This window comes from Garra rufa, chromosome 20 (genome assembly GCF_049309525.1).
Source record: "Garra rufa chromosome 20, GarRuf1.0, whole genome shotgun sequence".
Lineage (NCBI taxonomy): Eukaryota > Metazoa > Chordata > Actinopteri > Cypriniformes > Cyprinidae > Garra > Garra rufa.
Genome location: NC_133380.1, coordinates 12,916,688 through 12,941,432, shown reverse-complemented (window position 1 = coordinate 12,941,432; position 24,745 = coordinate 12,916,688). Strand labels below are relative to the sequence as shown.

General features: G+C 35.9%; 1 protein-coding gene across 1 annotated transcript in view; it reads left to right on the top strand.

The window, feature by feature from the left end:
- The window catches only part of cacna1ab (calcium channel, voltage-dependent, P/Q type, alpha 1A subunit, b), a 141,775-nt gene that overhangs the window by 35,718 nt on the left and 81,312 nt on the right, over window positions 1-24,745 (top strand). Inside the window, exons 2-4 of the mRNA XM_073826038.1 lie at window positions 3,015-3,120; window positions 3,593-3,732; window positions 24,623-24,714. Of these exons, the coding sequence (XP_073682139.1) occupies window positions 3,015-3,120; window positions 3,593-3,732; window positions 24,623-24,714 (338 nt within the window). The remainder of the gene's footprint in view (window positions 1-3,014; window positions 3,121-3,592; window positions 3,733-24,622; window positions 24,715-24,745) is intronic.

Below are 24,745 nucleotides of genomic sequence, written 5' to 3'. Positions count from 1 at the left end.
TAACTAAGATTACACCAGCACGTGTTAACAAATGTACCCTAACTATACCGATTTTTCTGACAGTGGGGTAATATATATAGGGGGAAAACATAGTATATCTTTGGCTGTGTTGGATCTGTGTGCAGACTTTTTAATTAAAGCGAAAGAGATTGAAAGAGGGATCTGGCAGCATCACTACCTCTTATTAGTCTAATACACGTTTAAACTGCTGATGGAGAGATGCAGTAGACTCTCTCAAATGCTAGCCAACTCTCCATTTCACAGCTCTTCTGCCTTCTCTCTCTCTCTCTGTTTCTCTGTTGCCAGCTCTCTCTTTCTTTTCCTCCTCATTTAAATACATCTACATTCTCACTGTTTTCCTTCTCTGCCTTATTTTTTCTCTCCTTCTCACTTTCAGTCACCCTTGTTGTCTCTCTCTTTCTCTCCATCTCTCTATCCGAGTCTTAAAATTGAGATGTGAATTATTAAGGGCACATTATGAGCTGCAGACAGCTTTATCACTCCGGCTGAATATTATTTTTCAGGAACATATCATCAGCGTCGTGCAACTGCATGATTAGTAGGTAGATACAGACACAGAGCGAGAGAGAAGACTGTTGAAATGAGAACAGGGAAGATTTGCTTTCATGCTGAAGGAAACATTTGGGTTGTTTAGTAGTTTAGTGTGCAGCACTCTGCAGCATCTCTATTCGTGGTTTCTGCCGTGAAGGGTTTGCGCAAATGCTCCACATTTCGTTTCTCAGAACAACCGCTCTGCACATGCTCACTTCAGCGCTCGAGTGGTTGCTATGGATACCACTTTAGGTCTCCCAGCATGCACTGTACTGCTAGCCGTGTTAGCCCTGAGCTAACTGTGTGTTGGTGATTTCAAAGAGCTCTGAATATATAGGCATGTATGTGTATGTGTGGGTCAAAAGAATGAGTTAGTCATGATTTGAGCACTGAGAGATCTGTTTCTTGTTTCTGCTTCACAAAAACAGTGAGTTGCACTGTATGCAGAGTTAATGAGTTGAATTCAGGAGCCATGTTCACATGCTTGCATAATGCATATAGAATAAGACAGATGTGGTGTGCAATTTAGAGTCTCATACTAAGGATTAGTTCACTTCCAGAACCAAAATTTACAGATAATGTACTCACCCCTTTGTCTTTACGTTTTTTCATGTCTTTCTTTCTTAAATAGTAAAGAAATTATGTTTTTTTGAGGAAAATACTTCAGGATTTGTCTCCATATAATGAACTTCTATATTGCCCCATAGTTTGAACTTCCAAAATGCTGTTTAAATTTATCATATATATATATATATATATATATATATATATACACTATATACACACACACTACCAGTCAAAAGTATTTGAACAGTAAGATTTTTGTATGTTTTTCAAAGAAGTCTCTTCTGATCAAAGAGGCTGCATTAATTTGACAAAAACAGAAAACAGTACAATTTTGAAATATTTTTACTATTTGAAATAGCTGCTTTCTATTTCAATATATTTTAAAATGTAATAATTCCTGTGATTTCAAAGCTGAATTTTAGCATCACTACCCCAGTCATATGATCCTTCAAAAATGATTATAATATTCTGATTTGCTGCTCCAAAACAATTATTATTAATAGTATTATGTCAAAAACACCTGAGCAGAATTTTTTCCCAGGTTTCTTTGAAGAATAGAAAGTTCAGAAGAATAGCATTTATCTGAAATAAAAATCTATTGTAAGATTATAAATGTTTTTATCATCACTTTTAATCAATTGAAGCTTTTATTTCTTTTTTGTAAAGCTTTTTATTTCAGATAAATGCTGATCTTTGGATCTTTCTATTCATCAAAGAATCCTAAAAATATAAATGTATAAATGTGGCCTAATAATAGTAATAAAACAGTTTCTTGAACAGCAAATCAGCATTTTAGAATGATTTCCAAAGGATCATGTGACCATTAAGACGGATGTAATGATTTAATGTATAAATTACATTTTAAAATATATTCAAATAGAAAGCAGTTATTTTAAATGGTAAAAATATTTCAAAATATTACTGCTTTTGTTGTATTTTGAATCATATAAATGCAGGCATTAGAGAAAAGCAGAAGAAAATGCTTTAGAAACATTAAAAATCTCACTGTTCAAAAACTTTTGACTGGCAGTGTTATACATTTATATACATACATATATGCACACACAAACATTTTTGCATGATGAAAATACATAACATCAACATTTAATGACATTTATTATAGTTAAGATTGTATCCTATTCTGTTCTATTAATAACAAAATGTAGGTTTATGGTTAAGAACAGAACAATGTGGTAAAAAACAATTATAAATAATAATAATTCTAAAATATTTTTTTTCTGAAAAAATCAAAAATCAAAACATCTAATAGAATATTGTCTCTAAGAAAAATACTGATATAGTATGAAAATTTCATGGCATTTCTTATAGTTTGGCTGTTGATGAACAAATTATCTGATTGGCATAATATAGTGTATTGTAAATATTTATTTATTTATTTAATCAACGTTAATATAAAATGTTACCAGAGTGTGTAGCAGTCATCACAATGAGTGCTTGTGTTTGTGTGTGCGTATGTCACACACATGACATTATGACGTTATGACAAGTGCTGAGAGTGAGTATCAGTGCCAGTGGCAGCTGGTAAAGAGACACACAGTAACTGGATAATGAGTGCTCTATTACAGCCAGGCTGAATCTGTCTACACTCATCTGTTTAATACAGCCCTGCAGCCCTGTGTGTGTGGTGTGTCTGTGTGTGTGACTGTGTTTATTTTTGTATGTATATGTGTGAGCCCAGGCTTACAGCTCTAAATCACTCACACTTGAATGCACATGGTTTATTCAAACTCTGCAAGAAGACATTATATGTGCATGATTTGTTGTTGTGTTGTGTTGTGTTATATTGTGGTTCTTTTTTGCAAATGTTTGCATAGTGATTTGAATTAAAAATATGCCGAATAGAGTTTGTTTTTAGCCTTAACTTTGCTTCTTACTCCGTTTGAGTGGATGATTTTGACCACCATCATTGCCAACTGCATCGTACTGGCTCTTGAACAACACTTACCAGATGGAGACAAAACTCCGCTGTCGGAACGACTGGTAAAGTGGAACACACACACACAGACGCACACACACAAGTTTACTTAGCTAAATCTAAATGGGGAGATTGTGTAGACTTAATAGTGTTATGTACATATACCCAAAAATTTAAATCTGCTAAGAATTTACTCACCCTCAGGCCATCCAAGATGTAAATGAGTTTGTTTTTTCATCAGAACAGATTTGGAAAAATGTAACATTACATCACTTGAACTATTCCTTTAACTACATTTAGGGACATTTGTGTACTCAGACATGAACTAAACCTGACATAATCTTCCTTAACCTTCAAAAAACAGTAAATAAACTGTTTTAGAGTGAGTAAATTGTCAACAAATATTCATTTTTGGGTGAATTACTCCTTTGAGTAGATGCACACATAGCAGTAGTTAAAGACTGCCAAGCACTGAGAATGTTTTAAGTTAAAATGCTTTTTCTAATAATCCCATCTATGGTTTTCTTTCTCTCACAGGAGGAAACAGAGCCCTATTTCATTGCTATTTTCTGTTTTGAGTCTGGCATTAAGATTCTTGCGCTGGGATTTGCCTTCCACAAGGGCTCCTACCTGAGAAACGGCTGGAACGTGATGGACTTTGTAGTGGTGCTCACAGGGTGAGTTATACAAACACACACACTCGCATTCGAATAGAATTTGAGCTGCTCGAGTCAGTATAAACAATAATAACAATGCTCTCTGAAATACTTGATTATGACTGGTCAGTGGTGGCAATCTGATGTCAAATATGTATTGGTATTTGAGTTTGTGGCTCTTTTTAATTGTTTTACTAAGCATTTCATGGCCTTCTTAAAGGGTTAGTTCACCCAAAAATGAAAATTCGTCAACGATTTACTCACCCTCCAGGCATCCTAGGTGTATATGACTTCCCCCTTTCAGACACGAACGCAATCAGAGTTATATTAAAAATGATCCTGGCGCTTCCAATCTCTATCATGGCAACAGGCGGGTGTTTCTCTTCATCAGTCCAAAACAAGTCAAATAAAGTGCATCCATCCATAATAAAAAGTGCCTCACACGGCTCTAGAGGGTAAATAAAGGCCTCCTTTAGTGAATCAATGTGTTTTTGTAAGAAAAATGTCCATATTTAAAACGTAAGAATCACTTCAATCTAGCTTGGGCCGGCTGGTCATACCCCGAAGCAGCTCCAGGCGGATAACATTGGATGTATGCGTTGCGCATTAGGGATGGGATGATACACCTACCTCCCGATTCAAAACTATCACGATACTTGGGTGCCGATCCGATATATATTGCGATATTTTAAAAGAATTTCGATTCTACAAGTATTGCGATTCGATATTGCTATTAGGGCTGGGACGATACGCTAGTCCGCCGATTCAAATGTTCAACAAAATGAGTAGAAAAAATACTTTCTGAAATAAAATAAAGTGCTATGTTACTTTGCAAACCGTTTTAGTCATGTTTAGTCATGTTTTCCCGGCAAAACAAATTTTACTTTGTTTACTGCAAAGTATATTTTGGTCATCCTATTTAAAAAAACATTCAAATTGGATCATTTTAGAGCGTTAAAGTGTGTTAAATGCTGGAAAGTCATTAAAAAGGTGCTTGAATTTCTTTTTCAAAGGTTGTACAAACCCTGAAATGAATAATGTATTATTATTTCTACCACAACACCATGGTTATAGTCAGCATTAATACTTCTGGTGTTCCGACGTAAGTCAGCGCTGTTTATAACAGAGTATTCTGGGCAGAATTCGATTAATTCTCACAAGATCATGCTGCAATCGTTTTCATTGTGCGGCGAATTCAAACACTTCTTACTGGATCTCGCAGCACTGTGCAGTAACAGTGCCGTAAAATTAAAGGAACCGTATGTAGGATTGTGGCCAAAACTGGTACTGCAATCACTTTCAAAATACTGTAGAACAGTGTATCCCCTCCCTCTCCCCCTGACTCGAGGTTGCCAGCTAAGCTGCAGGATCCAGCAGGAACCTAGGCTGCTACAAGGAGCTTCCAATGACAAGTGACGAGTCCTACACAGTAATTTTTTTTCTTCTGTTAATTATGTTTATGCTTCACGAGAGATGTTTTGCGAAGTAATTATGTATCGCAAAAATTTACTAATGCCGATTAGCCAAATATTTCGTAAAGATGTACTGTAACACTGTGTCTACACCGGACGCGAGGGGTGCGGCGCGACGCAACAAAATACAATAGAACCTATTATGCTGTCTACACTGGATGTGGCGCGACACGGCAGATCCCCACAGTAATCTGCTGCCGCGTTCTATTTATGACGTGCTCACACAAAGTTTAAATGATTTGCAACGGTCGCTTTGTCGCGTCCAGTGTGGACAGACTTTAGCTGTTGCGGCGCAACAACTGTCGCGTCCGGTGTAGACACGGTGTAATACCACATTTCAGTCGGAACATAGATTGTTTTCATACCCTGCTAGTGGTGCCATATAAAGCTTTTTATGAACGCATTTAGCACAGGCTACCGTGGAAAATCCACTGTGTACGGAAGCAAAGTTAGCCAAACATAGATGAATCTTACCTGTCCAGGAGAAAATTAGCAACCTTGGCATCTGTCTTCAAATTCTTCTCAGTTTTCAGCCGTCTCCATCTTTCAAAGGTATCTCCTATACAAATCCTTGTTTTATTTCGGACTTAGTTACAACGTATTTCGGATTCATAATGAGGCTTTTAGGTTTCGTAACGTTATACATGTTTTATCCGATACGTGCATAGCTGCAGCTGGAACAGAGCTGGCAACCCGGATGACGAAACTCTACTGACTTCGTGATTGGTAGATAGCTGGAGGGTGGAGCCTCAGACCAAAACACAAAATGACAACAATAACATCAGTCGTGGGCTGCAACTTTCACTTTTAAATGACAATATCCTGGCCGGACCACTGTTGTCAGTGATATAAGTATTTGAAATGAACATGATTTCTTAATGTCTAGTGACATGTCAGGGCCATTTTATGATTAACTGAAATAAATTTCTTACATACAGTTCCTTTAACTTGGCTCCCGAGTAAAGCTGTTTTGAGCTTGGACAAGCTTGTTTGCTTTGCGGTCTAAGCTGATAAACGGTTCGGGCTGCGTAGCTAAAGCGTAGCACGGTTTAGTTTGGCTTTCGTTTAGTTTGTCATTAGATGTTTTTCATATGCAACAGAAATGGCAGCGCTTATGAGTTGAACAACGCAGTGGTCACGCCAGTTTGACCGTTCACAAAAAATTTGTCCCACCGGCAGAAAAAATGGTTGCAAAACTTATATCGAAGTCCTTCAACATTTTCCTTTACAAATCCTCGTTTTGAACTTCTAATCCGTGCCCGTTGTTAAGATTTATCTACGGCGCATCAACACTGTCGCATTATGTCATCCGCCTGGAGTTGCTTCTGGGTACGGCCAGCCAGCACAAGCTAGATTAAAGTCATTATTAAGTTTTAAATATGGATATTTTTCTTACAAAAAATGCATCGCTACGTGAGGCCTTTATTCACTCCCCGGAGCTGTGTGAGGCACTTTTTATTATGGATGGATGCACTTTATTGTACTTGTTTTAGACTGATGAAGAGAAACACCCGCCTGTTGCTATGAGCAGAGCTTGGAAGAGCCAGGATTATTTTTCATTTATCTCAGATTGCATTAGTCTGAAAGAAGGAAGTCATATACACCTAGGAAGCCTGGAGGGTGAGTAAATCGAGGGCTAATTATCATTTTTGGGTGAACTAAACCTTTAAGCTTAAACCTCAGGTATAAAATAGATTTTAGATCTCTAGATTGCCTTATGGCCTAAGAGAAACTCAAGCTCATTCTGAAACTGTGTATGAAGCAACGCTACATACACGGCAGAGGTCTGGTTGGACACTGGCTCGCTCACGCCTTAATGAGCACTTGCACACACACATACTCACTCACACACACATGTGGATTCTCAAACACAGGCAGATCACAGCAGCCCTGTAGGGAGCAACCATCAGGGCACGTCTGAAATGTCACCTCACAGGGAAGCAGAGAGAGAGTGTGAGAGAGAGAGAAGAGTGAGAGAGAGAGAGAGAGAGAGAGAGAGAGAGAGAGAGGGCTGTGTCGGGGGGATGTGTTGTAGTATTGCAGTGCTAAAGAAGGCAGGGTCATGTGACTCCATTACTCCATTCCCCTGGGCTTTGGAATATTGGAAAATTAGAAAGAGAGAGAGAAGGTGTTGGTTGATGTGAAAAGACGTATAGCTGGAGGAGGAGGAGGAGATCAGAGGCTGATGGAGGAATCCTAAATGGAGTAAAAACCCTGAGAACCTTTCATTTCCATGTTGGTCCCTGTTGATTTATGCTGTGTAGTGCTGGTTTGGTTGTGGTCTTGTTGATGGAATAGGAAAATTCTAGTCAGCTAGCAAGATAATTTTGATTGACTAAGTGAGGCTTGCTGATTAAAGATAAGATAATCCACATAGAATTTAAAATTCTGTCATTAATTACTCACCCTCATGTCGTTCCAAACCAGTAAGACTTTTGTTTATCTTCAGAACACAAATTAAGATATTTTTGATGAAATCTGAGAGCTTTCTGACCCTGCATACGCAAGCTGCATCAATCCGTGAATACTAATATTTTTGTGTTCTTGTAGCTTCATAAAATTATGGTTGAACCACTGATGTCACATGGACTATTTTAACAATGTCCTTACTACCTTTCTGGGCTTTAAATATGCGATGCTGGCGTTGCTGTCTGTGCAGGGACAGAAAGCTCAAAAATATCTTATTTTTTTGTTCCAAGGATAAGCAAAGGTTTTACAGGTTTGAAACGTAAGTGTAGAGTAATTATTGACAGAATTTTAATTTTTGGGTGAACTGGCTCTTTAAGATTGTTAAAGAATTAGTGCACATTGTCTATTAAAAAACTGCTCTTTTGAATAAAATAAAAGTCGTAAAGAAAAAAAGCCATACTACGATGGTGTTTTAGTGCCGCGTTAAAAAATTTAAAAATGTAAGATTACGAGATTAAAGTTGTAATGTTTTGAGAATAAAGTTGAAATTACGAGAATAAAGTCGAAATATTTTGATAATAAAATTGAAATATTTCAACAATGAAGTCAAAATTATGAGAATAAAATCGAAATGTTTTGAGAAAAAAAGTTAAAACTACGAGAATAAAGTCAAAGTATTTCGAAAATAAAGTCGTAATGTTTCGAGAAAAAAGTCAAAATATTTTGAAAATAAAATCAATATTAACACATTATTGCAAGACACATTGTTTGGGTTTTGCTATAAATCTGACAGATTTTTTAAAAGCTGAGACTTCGTTTTATATTAAAAGTACCAAAAGCACAAAGCACACTTATTGCTATTATTGAGTAACAGGCGCACTACCGATAAGGCCTAATGAATGCAATCGAAGACGTGATATTATTTATTATTTCCAAGCATACTTTTCCCTGTGAGTATAACACATGGTATGATTTCTGCTAATAATCCCATGTATATTCAAATAAATTCAGCTTTTTTTTAAACATTTCGACTTTATTCTCGAAACATATTAACTATATTTTGAAACATTGCGACTTTATTCTTGATATTTAACTTTATTCTTGTAATTTAGACTTCTCAAAAGTCTTCTCAAAACACTTCAACATTATATTTCCGAAACATTTCGACTTTATTCTCGAAACATTTCAAGTTTATTTTCAAAACACTTCAACTTTATTCTTGATATTTCAACTTTATTCTTGTAATTTAGACTTTATTTCTGAAACATTTTGACTTTATTCTCAGAATTTCAATGTTATTCACGAAACAGTTTGACTTTATTCTCGAAATTTCGACTTTATTCTCTGAATTTCGACTTTATTTTTATCAAATTTTTACTTTATTTTTGAAACATTCTGACTGTATTCTCATAATTTCGTCTTTATTCTCGAAATTTCGACTTTATTCTCTGAATTTCGACTTTATTTTTATCAAATTTTTACTTTATTTTTGAAACACTTCGACTTTATATTTCCGAAACATTTCGACTTTATTTTTGAAATACTTGACTTTATTCTTGATATTTTGACTTTATTCTCATAATTTCAATTTTATTCTCAGAACATTTTGACTTTATTCTCGAAATTTCAACTTTATTAATATAATTTCGTCTTTATTTTTGAAACATTTAGACTTTATTATCATAATTTCGACTTTATTCTTGAAACATTTTGACTTTATTCTCAAAATTTCGAATTTATTCTTGTAATTTTTTCTTTAATTTTGAAACATTCTGACTTTATTCTCGTAATTTCGACTTGATTCTCAAAACATTTCGACTTTATTCTCAAAACACTTCAACTTTATATTTCCGAAATATTTCGACTTTATTCTCGAACCATTTCAACTTTATTCTCAAAACACTTCGACTTTATTCTTGATATTTCAACTTTATTCTCGAAACACTTCGACATTATTTTTGATATTTCAACTTTATTCTTGATTCTAATTTCGACTTTATTCTCATAATTTCTACTTAATTCATGAAACATTTCGACTTTATTTTCGAAACATTTAGACTTTATTCTCAAAATATTACGACTTTAATCTCGTAATTTTAGATTTTTTCTTTTAAAATGGCACTAAAACACCATCGTACCATATAGGTGAGAAATTACATTAGGCTAAATAAATAATAATGAAATTATTTGTAGATGAACTGTCCCTTTAAGAAGACTAGTAGGGACACAAACATTCAGATCAGCATTTACCAGCATTCAAAACATACCATGCATTGGTAACCAGCAGTGCTTGTGAAAGTAGAAATGAAGAGAAGGAGGGAGCAAAACTAGAACATGGAGGAACGAGGTGGAAGGGGAGAGGAAGAGAATGAGAGCGAGAGAAACGTAAAGGAGCAGGGCGAGTGCGCGTGTGTGTGTTTTCGTTAGCTGCTGCAGTAACCTGCTTTTCACTACTGCAGATGATCAATCAACTAGCCCTGCTTTTAGACACGGGCAGATCTTCACACACACAGGCAGCTGCGAAACTGAACATGGCTAATCATTAACTACATCCTCAACACACATTTTTACTCACCGTCGACTGCTGTGTGCGCACACTGGACACATTTGTAAGCATCAGCTGGCTTTCACAGCAGTACCTCTGTGTGTGTATATGTGTGTTAGAGAGAAAAAGCTGCACTTTGATGATAAAATGCATCCTCCTCCATGCTGCTTCCTGCAGCTTTGATTTCTATTTACAGTCAGACTCATACACACTTTTACCTACTGAAACATACACGCACACAAACTGTCATGTCGGACTGTTGTGTTGTGTTCCCCGCAGAAGCAAGTAATCCTGTATTTTTTTCTCTTTCTGTCCAGTAGAATTTATTTTGTTTTCTTTTATCTTACATGTTCTTATAGTAATAATAGTAAATTTTGCATAATTATATGCAACTAACCTTAAACTTAAATCTCATCCTAACCCTTACCATATACAGTAAGTACTTGTAGTTATTTAATATTACACTTAAATGTACAGTATATTTACACTGTAACAAGAACACTGCAAAATAAAGTAACCATTTATTTATTTATTTTAGTTGTAAGTGCTTTTTTAATAGAAGCTTGTTTTTATCACAGGCTAAAAAAAATGACAAAGCTAATAGCGACTTATTTTACAATTTAAACCTTTTCTCGAGATTCTGAGAAACAAGTCAGAATTGACAGATCTAACAAAATTGCAGGATATAAACTCACAATTTGAAAAAGTAAAGCATGAACTGTGAGATATAAAAACTGTGAGAAAAATGTCACAATGGTGAAATAAAAAGTCAGAAGTACCTTTTTTATAGCAAAAAATAGAATTGCGAGATATCAACTCACATTAAGAACATTAAGAAAAAGTTGCAGATACCTTTTTTATTTATTAATTTATTTATTTTTTATCCTGTGGTGGAAACGAGCTTCCATCCTTTTTAATTACACTTAGCCACTTTTTATTTTTTACCATTTAATTTTATTGAATTAAGATTATTTATTAAAATATTACAATTTATAACTTATTTACTAATGTTTTACTGACACAGTACTATTCTTTTAAACCATTTTTTTTTATTTTAAGTGACCCAGTGGCGTATGAACAATATGTGTTTTCTTTCTGTCCAGATTTTATTTTATTTTAGTTTAGTTTTGGTAACACTGTTATTTACATTGTTCATGTTACACATTACCATTTTATTTTATTAAAATAAGATTATTTATTAAAATATTACAATTTATATACTTACTACCAGTCAAAAGTTTTTGTACAGTAAGTTTTTCAATATGTTTTGCCTGCATTTTTTGTGAAATATTTTTACTATTTAAAAAACTGTTAAACTGTATTTGAATATATTTCAATATATTTTAAAATGTAATTTATTCCTGTGATTTCAAAGCTGATTTTTTAGCATCATTGATCCAGTCTTCAGTGTCACATGATCCTTCAGAAATCATTTTAATATTTTGTTTTGCTGCTCAAAAACATTCATTATAGTTATGTTGAAAACAGTTGAGTATGATTTTCTTCAGGTTTCTTTAATGAATAGAAAGTTCAGAAGAACAGCAGTTATCTGAAATATAAATATTTTGTAACATTATAAATGTCTTTATTATCACTTTTGACACAGGCCCATACTTTTAGACCATTTCTTTCAATTTTAAGTGACCCAGTGGCATATGAACAATCAGAAAAACATATCAGCTTTGTTTAAAACATTTTTTTTTATTTGATATTTTTACCCAGTAGTCCTCATTTAATGACAGACAGTTAATGGGCGCTAGCCATAGTAGGATTACTGCTTACTGCCTGCACAGTTGTTCAGTCCAGTGCCAAGATTACCAGCTGGCAGAAGCTTTTTCTTGGTCTTAAAGTTGGTTCACAGAGCCAATTCTTTCCTCATACTGCAGCCACGCAAAATAAACTCTTTAAATATGATTATCTATTTCTAAAAGTGTGGGGACATGTCAGTTATAATGCTCTAAAGAGACCAGTATAATAACTATAACTGTGATATAATGAAAACTGGCCACTATCCGCTGCTATTCTAGTGTTAGATTATTTCAGCCTTTCGACTTCTGGGAATCTGAGTTGCTTCATGTTTTGAATAGAATATGGAACTACTATTGGAATTAGTCTGAAAGTAATTAGCAGGATATAACACTGATTTTATTTCATTGCCATGGTTGGCCGTTTTTTTTTTTTTAGGGTCTGAAATTGTCTTTAGTGTCAGTTGAACACAGATGTTGGTTCTGACAAGGGCTGTGGTTGCAGTGCTCCCCTGAGTGCCTCTCCATCAGCTCCAAATCTCTGGTTCAACATTTTAGTTTCACTTCGCAGATTTTACATCAAGACGTCAATGAAGCTTGACAGCAGAGTGACAGACTCTCATGACCTCTGAGCAGGGTTTGCTGCTGGTCACAGAGCGGTCACTGGTCACAGCGGACAATCTGAAAGAGCTCATGTTGAATCTGCATTTGAGTAGTTGACAAATAACAACATGAACTTGTTTTTTTTTTTTTTTTTTTTAAACAGGATTAAATTTCTATAAATTTCTTTCCATTTGATTATTCCAGTGATCAAAGCTAACTTTTCAGCATCATTACTTAGAAATCATTCGAATATGCTGATTTGCTCTTCAAGAAACATTTTTTATTATTATTATTTTCAATATTTAAAACAGTAGAGTAATTTTTTCTTTGATGAATAGAAAGATCCAAAATCAGCATTTATCTGAAATAAAAAACATTATACACTATACCATTCAAAAACTAGGAGTCAGTTTTTATTTTTTGGGGGAAAGAAATGATAGAAATTAATACTTTTATTTAGCAAGGATGCTTTAAATTGATCAAAAGTGATGATAAAAACATTTATAATGTTACAAAACATTTCCATTTCAGATAAATGCTGTTCTTCTGAACTTTCTATTCATCAAAGAAACCTGAAAAAATCTACTCAGCTGTTTTCAACATAATAATAATAATAATAAAAGTTTTTGAGCAACAAATCAGAATATTAGCATGATTTCTGAAGGCTCATGTGACTGGAAAAATTATGCTAAAAAAATCAGTGTTGGATCACAGGAATAAATTATATTTTAAAATATATTAAAATAGGAAACATTTATTTTAAATAGTCAAAATATTTCAAAATTTTACTCTTTTTGCTGTACTTTGGATCAAATAAATGGAGCTTGGAGAGCAGAAGACATTACTTTAAAAACATTACAAATCTTACTGTTCAAAAACGTTTGACTGGTAATGTATACATAGCAAGTTTTCATTATATCATAATTTACAAATCATATTATATACACAAATCTATCCATCCATCCATCTATCTATCCATCTATCATTTATAATGCATATAGTACATAAAATATTTTAGTATTGAATTTTTTTAGTATTTAATTAATTTTGCGCCATTTAGTACTACTTTAATTTTGAACCAATACCGTTATTAGTTCTTTTTCACACCTTGTATTACCAGTTTTGCTGCTTGTGCACGTGTTGCCAATGTACAGCTCTTACTTGGCAGATTCTTGAGTCGTGACTGCGCTGGCTATTGGCTGCCTGCTTAATGCCAATCTGTGACATCACTACTGGCACACAGAGCGAAGAGAGACAGAGAAAAGAGCGAGAGAGTGAGCGAGACCAAGAGAATAACACCATGGTTTAGTCTGTAGAAGATTTCTCAGTTTCTGGACACACCTTAGCGCTGCCATGCGCAGCTGTTTCCATAGCGATGTTATGTAATAAGAGAGAACCGTGGAAGGCCAGAGAAGACACCACTCACTCTGCTTTTCTCTGTGCTTATGTCTTCATTTTTCGCCGTCTCCCTCTGTCCACAATCACATATAGACACTTATTTTAATGTATGGACGAGAGGAACATTTAACTGTTAAAGGATTACTCCACTTTCAGAATAAAAATGTCCTGATAATTTACTCACCCCCATGTCATCCAAGAAATTCGTGTCTTTCTTTCTTCAGTCACGAAGAAATTAGGTTTTTTTAGGAAAAAATTCCAGGATTTTTCTCCATGTAGTGGACTTCAATGGTGCTTAACAGATTGAAGGTTGAAAATGCAACTTCCAAGGGGTCTAAACAATCCCAGTCGAGGAATAAGGGTCTTATCTAGTGAAACAACTGGCCATTTTCTTTAAAAAAAATAATATTTATACACTTTTTAACCACAAATGCTTAGTCTCTAGCTCTGCAATGTGCATGTGTACTCTATGTCAAAACCGTTAGGGTATGTCAAAAAACTCCCATCTCAAAACTTAAAAACGTCCTACATCTGTGTTTTAACTTTTTTTGTAAGGGTGTTTTGCACCCTTGCAAGTTCACTTTGTAAACACTGAGAAGACTTCTGCAGCGATGTAGAAAGATTTAGAAGTTGGAGGAGAAAATGAGATGGGAGTTTTTCAACATACCCTAACTGTTTTGACCTGGAGTGCACAGAGTACACATGCACATCACAGAGCTTGACAAGACAAGCATTTGAGGTTTAAAATAAATTGTCATTTATTTTAGATAATAACCAATCGTTTCTCTAAATAAGACTCTTATTCCTCAGCTGGGATCGTGTAGAGCCCTTTGAAGCTCTACTGAAACGGCATTTTTAACCTTCAATCTGTTGAGCACCATTGAAGTCCACTGTATGGAGAAAAGTCCTGTAATGTATTCCTCAAAAAACTTAATTTTTCTTTCTTTGAAGAAAGAAAGACATGAACATCTTGGATGACAATGAATTTGTCAAAATTTTTATTTTGGAAGTGGAGTAATCCTTGAATATGCAGCAAGATGGGTGGTTAAATTGAGCTGGAATGAATAGAACAACTTTCTGATACCAAAAAAAAAGCATTTATTTGTATTTTGCATGCTGATGCAATTCATTCATGCATGCTCCAGTCTATTTTATGTTTAAACCAGTACACACTATCTCCATTTTGTGAATGTGTTTAGTCAAAACCCCTTTAAAGTACATTACATTTAAGCATTATGCTTATTTATGCATATTATTCTATATTTTACTGTCATAATCCTAAATCTGCCTTTGAAACAACTTGCTTTTCTAGCTGACATCACGAATCCCTTTTTATATTTAACTCATTCAGCTACTTAAAGGGACAGTTCACCCCAAAATTAAAATTCTGTCATTGATTACTTACCCTCACATCGTTTCAAACCCATAAGACCTTCGTTTATCTATTTATAAGATATTTTTGATGAAAACCTAGAGCTTTCTGAACCTGCATAGACAGGAATGCAACTGAAACATTCAAGGCTTAGAAAAGTAGTAAGGACATTGTTAGTCCATGTGACATCAGTGGTTCAAACGTAATTTTAAAAAACATCATTTTTGTGCACAAAGAAAAAGAAAATAACAACTTACTCAACAATTTCTTTTTTTCCGTGTCAGTCTTTAACGCGCGTTCATGAGAATACCAGTTTTTAAAGCAGACTTTAACTATTTTTAGGTATCTTGGCAGTTTTTTTTCTAATGGCGTGAGTTAAAATCTGGCTTGCCTCTTACCCAGATCTTCCACTTCTCCGCATCACTTCCTGTCCTCTCTCTAATATCACTAAGAGTTCCAAAAAGTCTTAAAATAGCAGTGTGAGCTTGTGTGCTTGTGTCTACATGAGTATGAAATCTTTTTTGAGAACATGTCCAGGAAGTTCTGTCTGTGTTAAAGGAACCATTGCGTCGACCGGACACCAGGTTAAAAGCGTGTTTCAGGAATAGATGCACTTTAAGTGAAGTGTGTTTGTGTGTGAGTGTGTGTTGATGTTAGAATAAGTGTGTTTCAGGGTGTGTGTGTGTGTGTGTGTGTGTGTGTGTGTGTGTGTGTGTGTGTGTGTGGTTAATGTCTATATGGAGGTGAAGGGAAGGATGTCTTTCTCTAAATGACTGCAGAGCAATAATGATAATGGAATTGATGGCAGTGGTACAATATTCACACAGGTAGAAAACCTCTCTCTGTCTCTTGTTCTCTTTCTCACTACACACACGTCATGTTACACACATTAACATGCGCCTTTGGCTTGTGTGCTGGTGAAGATGCTCTTTCTCTTGTCCTTGAGAAGGCCACACACATGCTGGTTGCCACATGAGGACAGGTTCGAAGAACGACAACAGAAGTGAGAGAGAAAAGGCGGATTAGGCTGCTAGGCTCTCTGTAATGGACAGAGACTGTGTGTGTGTGTGTGTGTGTGTGTGTGTGTGTGTGTGTGTGTGTGTGTGTGTGTGTGTGTGTGTGTGTGTGTGTGTGTGTGTGTGTGTGTGTGTGTGTGTGTGTGTGTTTGTAATAGCGAAACACTGCATCAGTGTGTTATGCAGTAGTAAAGGGTGGAAGAGGTTTTCCATGTTTCTTTCACTCTCATTTTTCTTTCATCACAAATGTAACAGTGCAAGTAGGGACTAATAGGAAAAAGGCATTTGTGGGAAAAAAGCAAGCCAAGGGAGAGGTGGGGAAATGTGAGGAAGCTGGGGAAACACAGGTGCTTGGTAACAAGGAATGGAGAGGATGAGAGAAGGGAGAGGGAGTGACCATCAGCTGTGTTGACAACAGCAGAAGCAAACAAATGAGCTTAAGAATGGAAGCTAAAACTAGATTTTTAAATTTGTTTTAAATATGAGTTGTGCAAGACTTGACATTACAGTGGCGGTATGTTGCAATGGAGTTGCTAAGGTGTTATGAGTGGTTTTGGGTGCATTGCTATGGAGTTACTAGGTCAACAGAACCTATCCTCAAAGTCCCTGTCCAAGTTGTAAAAAAGCAACATTCTACTTCAAGATGTTACATTTAATTCAGTGTGTTACTTGCAGCTTCTCTATAATTTTTTTTTTTTGTGAAATTTACTAGCAATTTCTACCTGTAGTGCCTTAAAGGGATAGTTTACCCAAAAATGAACATTCTGTCATTAATTCTGCGCTTGTGTCGTTCTAAACCTGTAAGACTTTTGTTCGTCTTCGAAACACAACTTAAGATATTTCTAATAGAATCTGAGAGCTTTCTGGCTCTGCGTAGACAGCAAAGCAACTGACATGTTCAAGGCCCAGAAAGGTAGTAGGGACATTACTAAAACAGTCTTTGTGACATCTGTGGTTCAGCAGTAATTTTATGAAGCTACGAGAATACTTTTTGTGTGCAAAACAAAAATAACGAATTTATTCAACAAATTTTTCTCCTCTGTGTCAAAATATCTTAATTTATGTTCCGAATGAGCGGGGTTTAAAACGAAATGAGGGTAAGTAATTATTGATTTTAATATAATTTTTAGTTAATTTAAATTAACACTCACACACACACACACATTTCTTCTTAGAATTTTGATATTGATATCTTTTGTACATTATGAAGGTCTTTACTGCTATCTTTGATCAATCCAACATGTCCTTGCTAAATTTAAGTAGAATTTAGGTAGTTTAAAAAAATTCTGACCCCAAACTAGGGCTGGGAGTTTTCCAGAACGTTTGATCGATTCTCGATTTCTTTACGATTTTTAACTTGTCAACTTGAAAATGAAATGAAATTAAATGAAATCATGATTCAAGTAACTTTTTCTTTATTTACCCTCTAGTTAAAGAAAATTCTATTCCAAATGCACCACACATGAAGTTGTCTACATGATGTAAATGTTAAACAAATCACTTGTTAAATATATTTGCAGAAAATATACATGAACTACAACTACATCTTGTACAAACTTGTCTCTTATGTTAAGAAATAATATGAGGAAAATGCTTTAAAGACATCTCAAAAGTCAAGGTAATGTTAGCCCCTTCATTTTTCATTTCTAGGGCATTTTGGTCACTTTTGGGGTCATTTTTCCCCTCAAGCCTTCATTATTTCTGACCCTGAGTTTACCTCAGTAAGCCACATGATTTAGGGTTTTGTTCATGTCTGTAGCACAAATAGTGCAGGTCAAGTTACACGCCAACCTGTAGTACCTTAAAGGAACACTCCACTTTTTTTGGAAATAGGTTCATTCTCCAACTCCCCCCGAGTTAATAAGTTGAGCTTTACCGTTTTAAAATCCATTCATCCGTTTTCCTGTTCTGGCGATATCACTTTTAGCATAGCTTAGCATAGATCATTGAATCCTATTAGACGAATAGCATCACGTTCAAAAATGACCAACGAGTTTAGATATTTTCCTATTTAAAACTTGACACTTCTGTAGTTATATCGTGTACTAATACCGGCGGAAAATGTAAAGCTGCGATTTTCTAGGCCGATAAGATTAGGAACTACACTCCCATTCCCGCGTAATAGTCAAGGAAGTTTGCTGCCGTAATATGGACGCAGCAGGCGGAGTAATATCATGCAGCGCCTGAAATTAGTTCCCAGCTAGGTTAGCATTTGCACATGTGCTGCGTGATATTACTGCGCCTGCTTCGGCCATGTTACGGCAGCAAACTTCCTTGACTATTACGCGGGAATGGGAGTGTAGTTCCTAATCTTATCGGCCTAGAAAATCGCAGCTTTACATTTTCCGCCAGTATTAGTACACGATATAACTACAGAAGAAGTTTTAAATAGGACAAATATCGAAACTCGTTGGTCATTTTTGAACGCGATGCTATTGGTCTAATAGGATTCAATGATCTATGCTAAGCTATGCTAAAAGTACACAGGAGAACGGCTGAATGGATTTCAAAACGGTAAAATTCAACTTATTAACTCGGTGGGGAGTTGGAGAATGAGCCTATTTCCAAAAACAGTGGAGTGTTCCTTTAAAGGGATAGCTCACTCAAAAATGAAAATTCTGTCATTAATTACTCACCCTCATGTCATTCCAGTCCTGTAAAACCTTCGATCATCTTCTAAATACAAATTTTTTTAATCTGAAAGAAATTTATTTTCTGGGCATTAAACATATCCATTGCGTTGCTGTCTATGCAGGGTCAGAAAGCTCTCAGAGTTCATCAAAAATATCTTAATTTGTGTTCCGAAGTTGAACGAAAGTCTAACGGGTTTAGAACGACGTGAGGTTGAGTAATTAATGACACAATTTTTATTTTCGGCGAACTATCCTTTTAAATTAAAGGCTAATTTAAATCCATAACTTTAAATACGAGCAATAAGAACAGTGATGTCCACATTAGCAATGACTAAGACTAGGAAAGAAAGCTAAATCAAGGAAGATAAGAATACCAATAAGGAATATATTATAAATATTAACAAATTATGTAATATCTTCTTCCCAGAGGTGAAAACAAACCATTTCCGCAGTCTGTAGCCGTGCTGAATCAGAGCAAACCCTCACACAAAATCTCGAAACCTATTCCAGCACTTTTTGACTCAAACGGGAGGCCTATTTTACAAATTCTGGTTCAAGAAACAAGATTCGTGATATCAGATCCCTGTCGCACTCCCCGAACAAACACCCTCATGTACCGCACAAATGCACTGTATTCCCAGATGCATAGGCCTGAGTGTACAGCATTGAATAATGTAGAGTTCGGCTGCATATCAGGATGACCTAGATTCAGCTCGAACAAAAAGCTGGAGGATTCCTTTGCCGATTTATCGCAGAAACCGACTGATCTCACACGAGCAACATGTAGAGGACATGCTAATGAGGTTAACTTTGTGTAGTCACCGTAAAACGGGTGTAAGTGTGACACTGTGGTCAGTCAGAGAGCCCTCGCCATATATAAGGGGGAGAGAACGGAGATCAGTCGAAAGGGGACCCTTTATCTCTCGCTCCTGGCCTGGTTGCTGCGGCAATACCGAGATTCCATCAATGACAGAGGGCCCGTTGCCGCGGCAACGGTTATGAATGAGAGGAGGTTGGTAACCGTGGAGACTTCGTAAAAGAGGAATCGCCGGTTGCTATGGTGATGCCGTGAATGGGGAGAGACCTGGTGGCGTGATGTTGGAGAGAGGCTTCCACGATCGTCATCCTCATCTTCATTTTTTTTAAGCAAATGAGCGAGACACAAGCTATTCTTAGAAACATTCTCAAAGCATGTACACACATATGAACATTTTGTATGCACTAGATGTAGCCACACCCTTTCTCTGCTTGATACCTATCAGTTATTTTACATATTTGGTTTATGACATGTCTTGATGCGTATTTTCTGATTATTATGTGTGATGTTACTAACAGGACCATAGGCAACATAAGAAAAGGTAAAAAGAGAAACCCCCTACTGTCAATGTGTGTACTCTGATTGATTGTCAGGTTTTCCCCAGCAGACAGAGGCCTTGTCGCTCCTGTGAATCCCTCACTCCCTTTCTCTATCTCACCCTGTCATCGTTCTCTCCCTGGGGCCGAGGGGCTTTCTCTTCCCCTTTACCTCTGTCTCTGTTGCTCTGTCATTCTCAGGGCTAACTGTGTGTCGTTCAGTCTGTCCTCTCTAGAGTTTCCCAAATCACACTTATTCCCTTCACAGGACTCTCCCACTGGTGCTGAGAGAGAGGGCAGTGACTGCCTCATCAAAGACTGTGAGAAATACAGAGACTTATTTAGCAGTTGAGTGTGAATCACAAATGGCACTGAAATCACGCTGTTTGCCTTTTTTCTTACTAATTTGACAAACATTTCAGAATAACTCTGGGTAAGAAGTTTCTGAATACAGATTTGTTGTTTTAATTTAATATTTTTAAAGGAATAGTTCACTTTGAAATTAAAATTACCCCATGATTTACTCACCCTCAAGTCATCCTAGGTGTATATGACTTTCTTCTTTTAGATGAATACAGTTGAAGTTATATTAAAAGAGTGGATTATTGTATATAGGTATCATTATGATACTTTATTATGGTACTAATATGTGCATTTTAGACACTAAAATGTAACTTGAAAGTACTTATATGTAGCCTTTAGGGGTAAATAATGTACAAATGTAACCCCAGTGACAGCTTTTGGATTGTGTGTGTATATGTATACATTTATTTTGTTTTAAATGTATATTTTATATATTTTTTCCTAAATTGATGAACATAAGGTTGGGTAATAAGAGGCAAAGGTGCAGTCTGAATAAAAACGAATTTGCTAAACTTTGTGTTTAACTTAAAAAAAACTAATTTATTATTAACTAAAATTAAATTTATGCAATTTTGTACCAAATTAAAAAGTTTTTTTTATATGTGATGTACTAAAGTAACTACAAATAAAACTAAAATAAAAATGATAAAAACTAGAAATAAAAACTATATAAACATTTAAAAATAAATTTCAAAAACAAAATTACCAAACCTTACATAAATAAAAATGTAAAATATAAATATAAATAAAATGAATAAATAAAAATAATCCAGTTAATAATGACTACAACAGTGAATGTGGTGTCAATACAAATGTTTCTATTTTGTTACATTCTTAGTGCTGACAATAGGGATGCTATCCACCTTTTTCTTCCTATACGAGTGGGCACAGCCATTTGTAAATTTTATGGGTCTGGCTTCCGGTCTCATCCACGTCCAGCTGTTTTTACCTGTACGAAACAGCTTGTTTTGCTGCTTGATATTGCAAACTGATGTCTTACCATATTTTTTTTAATGTATTATCTTAATTATGAACGCACAGATTTGTAGTAAACAGCTTTACCGTTTACTGCACTGTTATTCTTTTCTATATTTTTCTTGCGGTGGCTTATGAACCGGAAATCTCACACATTACCATAAAACAGCTTACTTCTGCATTGAAAAATAAGGTGGATAGCTAGCATTAACGTGAAGTGTTAATCTTCCTGAGTAAGTTACTTTAAGTTAGTTTAGCTAACCAGTCAGCATCCACCTAGCAACTGAATAGCAAAAAACACATTTTAGCAAACACACAGCTGTCTGGACAGACAGCATAGTTTTTATGGGCAAGCACCACTCACACTCAGACATGTTCTATAGAAAATATAAAAATGTAATTTATCAGTCATAAATTTCACCTATTTCTGTCCAGTTAGTGTTAATGATGTGTTCAAAATAACATCCTGTTTTCCACAATAGGCACTTTCATTGACAGCTCACAACAAAGAGTTCTCATGAGCCAAATAGATGTGGACAGGCCCGCTCTTCTGTTCTAACCTGGGCGCAGGCTCTGCAGCCTCTCTTCAAACTTTTGCGCATATACACATACTCTCACTCTGTCTCTTTCCCTTTCCATCTGTCTCAAACTTGCGCACACTCCCTTTCTCTCTCTTACACACACACGTCAGTCCACTCTTCCATCAAATTTACCGCAGGCCTTTTAGTGTGTAGTAGGATATCAGCGCAGTCAGCGGTGCTCTGTTATCCTGACTGCACTTACTGTACATAAAGTGTTCTTCACTGCCTGACCTGGAGGCAGTTTATTCCTTCCCGCATCTAAGTTTCCACTGTTCCACGAAATAAAGTGTAAACCGATATTGTATCAGCAGCCAAAGCACTTTAGTCCTGATCTCAGATCAGTTCTTTAAGTGTCAAATGTATATTTGCATCTGTCTCGGGCTTATTGATCACGAAAGATGGGTCATAAATAGGTGTTATTTGTTACGTGAGATATGTAAATGAATTACTGAGAGTTTCATCCAAATACTGTATCTAAGCTGGGTTTGGATAGGATGGTTGGGAATATTCGAGACAGATCCCATAGGCTTATTATAGAGGGTTGGCGCCATCTCTTCCTCATTCTCAAAACGTTATTGCACCATGTGACATCACAAAATAACTAACATGATTCTGATCACTGATCGAATTAGTCACAGTGTTCTTGCCAATTGAACAGCTTAAGAGGAAGTGCTGAAAAGCAGAAGACATTAGAGAATGAATCCAGAGATGAGTTTGCTGCATTCTGTCCCGTCTCGCTCAAGTCCATCCATTCTTTCTCTTTTGTTTTAGCTTACGTAGGTGTTTGCTGCATGTCATGGCAAAGCAGTTAAAGGCCTATTGACTGAGCCATTGGCTGGCACTCTATATCATAACCACTAATGAATGAGCTCTTAGCAACATTGGCATCGCTGCATATGCAGGCACCAGCAGAAGAGAGTGAAAAAGTGTTGGAAAATGAATAAATGGCCTGATAAACTGAATTCAGTGTCATTTCTAAAACGTTTTTTTAATTACAGATGGACATCATTTTCTATCAATACTGAACAATATACATATAACAGGATGTATATTTGTATACAATAGTTCTTTCTGGTTCTCAAATCTGATGAGAGCCTCTTTCAGGTGTGCCATATTCTAGTGATAACAGCAGTCCAACCGTTTCATCGTTTGTATCACTCCGCTTGTGGTAGTTCTCACAGTGTCATAGCGGACAGATAAAAGGATTGTATGACAAAGATATCGCTTTCCTCAGCGCACATTCAAATCCACTATAATTTTATAAATACTGTTTTTGTGTCACAAAATTTAGTTTTAAGAGCTTTTTAGGTGAGAATGCACTTGTTTAGACTTCAAATATGCGGTTTGTTAATAAAGATAACGTCTATTTGAAAATTAGCTTTGACGTTTTCAGAGATGTGAGCTTCAGGGCGTTCAATACTCACGAACCTGCCGAGAGCAGCCTTACCTCGGCCATTAGATGGCGACAAGAGACCGTTTTTATGAGTGAGCCAGCAGTAAAGACTTTTATATTGAAAGAGACTAAAACGCGGTTGTAAATCAGAAAGTTACATTTACTTTAAACAACACATTGTAAGACGCAGCCGACAAATGCACTAAGCAGCGCTGTCATCAGAAATCACTCTTAACAGATAAAAAGATAGTATGACAAAGATATCGCATTCCTCAGCAGACATTCAAACTAATGTTTTATTGTAAAAATTAGATTAAGCTGAAAAATGAATGCAGTATCTGATTCAGGTAATCACACTCGCTCAGTCTATCTCTCTCTCTCATAATACTCTTCTACATAATACAGTGAGCTTTTAATACAGTAATACAATAAGCTTTTAATAAAACAATTCAACATTCCTTACTAGTTCTAAAGTGACGTTTTCGAATAGCAGAGACTTGGGGTCAGCTGTTAAACTGAGATTTGAATCCATGGCATGAGGAAGTAATTTCCACAAAAGAGGGGTTTTAAAGACACTCCTTTGTTGTTTCTTATGTTGTTACACACTTGTGTCATTGTATAAACACAATATCACACTCGTAGCCACGCAGTATGGCCGTATATCAGCATGCTGTGATTCGGCTGTAGTCACGAGGCCCAGGCCTTTACAAAAGGGATGCAACACCCTGACTAAATGTGCTACCTAACACAGGCACACACACACAGTCACATTTAAAGATCAGATGATCAGACCAGTGTGTGATGTGAGAACAGAGAAGTGTCTGATCAATTATTTACCTGCGATTGACCTCTTCTCAGGATAACGTGTCTGCTTGTGACTGTACTTTGCTGTAGATAAATGATCAAATTTACCATTGAGAGGACATGCGGAGATACTAAAATGCTCGGCTCTATACAAATGGAAGAGCAGAAAGTAGATTAAATCTGCTGTTGTATAAATGGCGATAAAGGCATGTAATACAATTGCCTCCTTTCTTTCTGTTTCTCCTCCAGTATCCTGTCCTCCGTGGGGTCAGAATTAGACCTTCGGACATTGCGAGCAGTCAGAGTGTTGCGACCGCTAAAACTGGTGTCAGGAATTCCAAGTAAGTACTCAGTCTGTCTGAGTTATCAATG